We start from the raw sequence: 6,192 nt of genomic DNA, 5'->3' as shown, positions 1-6,192 counted from the left end.
AGATAGACAGGAAAGGGGGGTAGAGAGAGAGAGGGGATGACACGCAGCAAAGGGCCGCAGGTCGGACTCAAACCCAGGCCGCTGCGTATATTGGTCGCCAGCTCTACTGACTGAGCTAACCGGGCCCCCTTTATTTTGTTGTTTTACTCATGAATGGAGATGCTGTTTGGTTGATCCATCAAACTCCTGGCAATCACCACCATGAAGTTTGGTCCACATGATAAACTCCAGAAAAGAAATCACAGTTTTCAGCCTCAAAGTTCATTCCTAACCTTGGAAACCAGAGTTGACAAAGTAATCTCACAAAAGGTCCATTTAGCAGCTGTTCTGGAGCTTTTGAACATATCGCATGATCTCGAGTTTTACCAGTCATGAAATTGTAGTTTCCATTGGTGGTGAGTTTATTTTGTCAATAAATCCTAATGACTTTAGTGAGACCACAACTTTTCTTCTAATAATGAGCCAAAAATGTCCACAAAATATTCTACTTTGTTACTGTTATAATGTTATATTTCTGATGACGGTGGTGAATCTTTATTGGAATCTATTTATTATCTATTAAACATTTAGGATGCTGCTGGTTTGACTCTCACCCTCAACATGTTGAGTCTTATGTGAAGTTTCCTCATAAACCTTTTGCTGTGGCTCTTTTTCTTTTCTTTCACATGCTGGTATGTAGTGCAGCACCTGTTAAAGATGGAGTCAAACAAGGAAATCAATAGTTTTAAAATAAAACACCAAAGGCCTCTCTGGACTGTCTGTGGATTTTTACCCTGAGGAAGTTGTGAATGGTCTGAGCAGAGCGCAGATGGCAGACCAGCCACCGCAGGTAAATGACCACATCATCCTGAGTGAGCAGGTTTGAGGGGTTTTCTCGGCCGGTCAGGATCTTCTCTCTGCACGCCGATAGTCTGCGAGCTCTCTGAACGGCATCCTCGTACTCACTTGTCAAATATGACACCTGATCCTAAGGGAGAAAAAGGTCTGATGTGATCTGGTGAAGACGAATAAGCTAGAAATCAGATCAAAAGATTATTAATGACCAGAAAGCCGTCAAGGTAGAGAAAGATAAGAGATTATCCTGCAAAAATGTATTTTAGTATGTTTACATATTTGCCAAAAGAGCTATGAAAGCTTTATATAAGCTGTAGGTAGCAGTGAAGGTTCTGTTCAGTTTTCTTTACTTCAAGCAGATAAGCTTGTTCTTTGTCATTAATCTTTTTGTTATTCCAGCACAACTTTCATATTTATAGAAGCCAGGAGACAGAAGAAAAAACTGCCTTTGTTGTATTTTAATTAAGAATTAAGAATTAATTGGATTTCTTTCCACTGGTGCAATTATTAAAGTGCCAAAAATTTATATTGCTACTATTTTTGTATATTTTTATGAATACTAAGTCATGCTATGTCAATATGGCCTCTTCATATCATCTCTGTGCAGAGTAAACCATTTATCCATTAAGTGACAAACAATTACTCTGAAACTCAAATAATCGCCTTGTTTTCTAGCAGAAATGCCCCAAATTCATACATTGCAGCAGTTTTTCTTTGTCTTATATGAGAGCAAACTGTATATTTTGGGGTTTGTCCAACAAGAAAAGCTATTTGGAGATTTCCCCTTGTGCTTTTAGGAAACTGATATTTTATAGACCAAACAACTGAGAGAATAATTTCCAGATTATCCAGTAATTATTAAGTATTATAGAAGCGTCTTATTTTTTTCCTAAATCACCAGTAATTAGTAAGATTTGCTTACTGCCCTTTGTCACATTTTCTTTCTTTACACATAAAGAATCTCAACGACCTGTAATGAGGACGAGCCACCAGAAGAAAACCTCCTGTCATTTTGAAGCTCTGGCCAAAATTAGACTGAAGTTGTCACCTTGTAATGAGGATAAAGCTTCTCAATGACACTGGTGTGGCGGCAGAATCTCCTCCATCTCAGCATGAGCAGATATTTGATCTGAGCCAATTGATATGACCTGTCAGTATAGAACTGTAGACAAATGTACAAAAAGAATATCGGTTTAAAAGACTCTCATTTCCATTGTGTTGTGCTGCATGTGAAGCCTTTTTTATGATCTTGTGTTGTCTGGAGGGTTGGTACTGTCCTCACCTGGTGCAGCAGAGGAGGCAGACTGTCAGGAGTGTACTCTAAACTCAAGCAACTATCCAGCTCTCTCTGCATGACGTCAGCCTGAGACTGAATTGGCAAAGCTTCACTCACCTGCAGCCAGGAGGATAGAGGAGTAAAACAAAAAGCCAAATCAACTTCTTTAAAGTTACCATTACACTTTATCCTGAGGCTCTGATGTTTTTAATGACCTAGAAATTGACAAATCAATTTTCTGTAGCCCTTTGACTGTCGTTGTTAAAATAAAATATAAATGTTCAGCCTCACCTGAAGCGCTCTCTTCAGCACTTGTTCCCTCTCCACACGGAAGAAGGAAATATCCTTCGGAGGGAGAACAGAACTGAAACAAACCTAGAAATTAATTTTGAAAAAGCTCTTGCCCAAACAGCAAAAAAAAAAAAAAGAAATCAAGTTGACATTGCCAGTTGTAATATATATAGTATATATATATAGTTAAGACAGTCTGAACCAAAGTGTTTGACCAACCAAAGTGTTTGACCAACCAACAAACACATTCCCATCCTAAAAAGTTTGTTGACTGAGAATAAGAATTTGCAAAATAACACTAATAACAACTGGTGCCTTTTGAAAATCTGTAAAATATTCCACATTTAATTGTAATTATTGTTTGTAAATCATGTTTTCATAGAGAATAAATCTTCTGGCTTTAAGTTCCATCTATTTGGCAATCTAGATCATTTAAAATAGACACTTAAGCCCCACTTCAAACATAATTTAAGACATATAAAAATAATCTACTTAGAATAATAATTTGTCTGATATTTTTTTGCAAAATAACAAGAATACACTTGTGTAAATTGCATACTGGACAGTTGGCTTCTAGACTAGTTGTGAGTCACAAACAAATCTGATTTAAAGTGAGTCTTCTAGTGTCAAACTGCACAGTGACAAACATCCAACTGAAGTAAAACATATACATTATTGAGTGGAGGGGGACTTCAATCTAGAGAGTTTAATGTTCAACTGTTATCTGACACAGAACATGAAATAATCATAACAGTGAGCAAAGCTTCCACACCTGTAGCATTTGGAGAGCCCTTTTCTTTGGTGAAATCCATTCTCTTCAATTTCCACCCTGAGTGCTGAGAGTTGATGCGACAGCTCTGCCTCCATCTGCTCCACTTTAACAGAGGAGGGAACTCTGTACACGTCACACATGGCAGACCTTTTCTCTCGGTTCAGGAGGAACACATTTAGTAACTGGGAAATCCAAACATTAAAAAATAAATAAAATACACCTCCTTAAGTCCTGCCAAATCTCTGCCTCCACACACTTACTTGTTGTGGTGTATCCATGGAGACCAACCATGCAGCCCAGGCTTCCTCTCCCATTTCCTGTCCTTCATATGGACCCAGACAGTGACTGCATTTGATCTGTAGAGGGCTCTAACGTTACACTCGAGTCCTCCTTTGTTAGAATATGCCAATTCTTTTGGGCTTTATGGATACTACCACTTCAACTGTGATTTGCAATATACAGCACAGCATGTAAATATGAGATTATACACAGCCAACCAATTGTTGAGCAGCACATACCTCAAGCAATCATGCATTCAGAAACCATGACTTAATCCCAGAGGATCCATTCTTCTTGGATACAGTGTGTGATTGGTTCTTAGTTTATGATGTGATTATCCAATAGGAAATCACCTCGGCGGTGACTGCAGAGTCAATTCTGCAGCTGTGCAATTCCTCTAGAGAAAGAAATAAAATAAAAAAGGAATATAAAAAAAATAAACTTCAGGTTTTCAGTGGTTCTTTAAGCTTTATTTACATGCACCATCTCTGATACAACCAAGATAGGAATTGGAATTACAACTGGCAATGTCAACTTGATTTCTTTTTTTCTTTTTTTGTAGGAGCAATAGGAAGAAATGGTGTTTGAATATTGGCAGTGAGTGTTACTCAAAATGAATGTAGAAAAAACAAGTCAGTATCTTGTATTTTTAAAACAAAATCATCCTCGTGAAGCTACCAAAATCATATTTGGAAGCACAGTTATAGAATAGATTTTTGTAAAATCAAAAATTAAGCAAATGGGATTCAATTCATGTCAGTTCAGTTCAATGTCAACAACGCTAATGGAGGGCACTATTTCAGGCACCATTTGCCGTTCTTCGTCAGTCTGATCAATACCCGATTGAGGTGGTCAAAATGTCGAACAGACCTTTAAAACAAAAGTGCTTCTACACAGCTCTACCACAAGTCATATGGAAAAGCATAAAAATAAATAAGATTTCAATTTAACAAGAAGACAATTTCAGTGAAAATGGACAGTTTCCAGCTGATAAAAATGTAAACTAAAACTAAAAAAGTTCATCCTGCTGTTCCTACAAAAACTGTGCTGATGTTTATTTTTTTGCCCTTATAGCACTGGTTCCTAATATTTATACACTGTATATCCTCTTATTTCCACTTATTTAAATGCAGAAATATTTTGGCAATATTTAAAATACTGTGGTCGTTTCTTTCTGAAATGGCAAAAAAAATGGCTCTAATATACTACACGACCTCCTCTCACAGGGTTGGAAACGCTGTTTTGCCAAGCACCTGCTATAGTGCTGATAACCAAAGGGAGGCTACTAATGCTGCTCCATCTGCAGCCACTCCCTGCTATCTTCTTATTTATAGCACCAAGAACTCCTTCAAATTAACAAAATATTGTAGTCGAGTGCTGTGGAGTCTCTAAGGGTGGTTACTTTTAATCCAAATAGTTCTAAGTGTTTGCTAATGTAAATGGTGTCAACTAGAGCTAAATCATGTCACGGTCCTTTAATTCTGTCCTAAACTCTGTATACTGAGCAGTACTTCCAATATTGCAGTACGAGTGGGGGAGGAAGAGGAGGAGGAGGAAGGTGGAGATGGTGAAAAGGGTATCCGCAGCAGAAACACCATATTATCAAGACTTCAGTAATGCACCTCTTCAGAAGGAACAGAATTCACAGTAATGTCACTAAAATCACAGGGTAAAATTCGCTAAATAAAAATAAAACATTACATACAAAAAAACCACACAATGTAGACCAGTTCACATCTTGATAACATATTAACCTCTACAGATTGATATTTGGTGCGTGATTCTGTGCATCAATGGAAAAAAACAAACAAAAAAAAAGTTTTTCATTAACACTTGTTTTTAAATCTTTTAGTCCATTTAGGCTACGTCTCTCAAAGAAACTGTAGAAAATAAAACAACATAAAAAAAGCTTGTCAAGTATCCTCCACTGGAACGTAATTATGTAACATTCTCTGCAGCTTTTTTCTGTAAACAGGCTGTCACTCTCAACAGGCTGACAGCTGGTTTGGCAAAAACGTTGGTTTTTAGGTATGAAAGGGTGTGAAAGAGGAGAGAAAGCAGGGTGAAAACATAATTCATCGTCAGTTTCATGTATCACTTTGTGATACTGTATGAGTGATTCCCTGAGACTAACACGAGTTGATGCTTTTTATATAGTTTTAACAAAATGTCCTGTACTTCAATTCCAGTCAATACTGTTGTTCACACCGCCCAGGCATTGATCTTTTTAAAGACGTTTTTTTCTCCTCTGTGAAGACACCATAGTGTGTCTCAGACACTTAGAATACAGTACCAAACTTAATGCCTCACATTAAAAATAATGGGGGAAAAAATACTACATGAATACACTTTTACATACTTTTCCTCTAGTTGCACCACGAACCCCAATTACATTTCCCCCCAAACTTCTTTTTTTTTTAAGCCATGCTGAGTTCCGACAGAGCTTCTCAGCTTGGGACCCAGCTGTGAGGGGAGGTCTGTTTTGAGCTGGAGAAGCTTCCTGAATTCCTATTGCCGTTCTGGGCAGAGGTGAGGCAAGAGTCGAAGCTAAGGTCCAGGCAATCTGCTTCCATCAGTTCATTGCGGATGATGGAGTCCATGTCACACTCAAGACTGCCGTTGAACACATCCAGGTCCAGATCGGCAGGAAAGCGGTCCTGGCCAGACAAACCAGAGCCGAGCTGCATAGAGGCGTTCTTGCTGGGAGACTTCAGGTGCGGCTGCTTGGTGTCGTTGTGGC

At 38.3% G+C, this 6,192-nt stretch overlaps 2 protein-coding genes across 2 annotated transcripts in view; both read right to left on the bottom strand.

Annotated features, from left to right (window-relative positions):
• The window catches only part of LOC118336900 (putative uncharacterized protein C6orf183), a 5,276-nt gene extending 1,789 nt beyond the window's left edge, over nucleotides 1-3,487 (bottom strand). Inside the window, exons 1-6 of the mRNA XM_035673663.1 lie at nucleotides 3,434-3,487; nucleotides 2,402-2,455; nucleotides 2,117-2,227; nucleotides 1,883-1,996; nucleotides 773-967; nucleotides 594-687 (exon numbers count right to left, since the gene is read on the bottom strand). Coding sequence (XP_035529556.1) covers nucleotides 594-687; nucleotides 773-967; nucleotides 1,883-1,996; nucleotides 2,117-2,227; nucleotides 2,402-2,455; nucleotides 3,434-3,487 — 622 coding nt within the window. The remainder of the gene's footprint in view (nucleotides 1-593; nucleotides 688-772; nucleotides 968-1,882; nucleotides 1,997-2,116; nucleotides 2,228-2,401; nucleotides 2,456-3,433) is intronic.
• A 419-nt stretch (nucleotides 3,488-3,906) lies between these two features.
• Nucleotides 3,907-6,192, bottom strand: part of foxo3a (forkhead box O3A) — a gene marked incomplete at its 5' end in the record, with an annotated part of 3,326 nt that continues 1,040 nt past the window's right edge. Inside the window, 1 exon segment of the mRNA XM_035673662.1 lies at nucleotides 3,907-6,184. Within this exon segment, the coding sequence (XP_035529555.1) occupies nucleotides 5,900-6,184 (285 nt within the window).

This window comes from Morone saxatilis, unplaced genomic scaffold, assembly GCF_004916995.1.
Source record: "Morone saxatilis isolate NCDOM2014 unplaced genomic scaffold, NCSU_SB_2.0 Contig3, whole genome shotgun sequence".
In the NCBI taxonomy this organism is placed as follows: domain Eukaryota; kingdom Metazoa; phylum Chordata; class Actinopteri; family Moronidae; genus Morone; species Morone saxatilis.
This window is presented reverse-complemented; position numbering and strand designations above follow the sequence as displayed.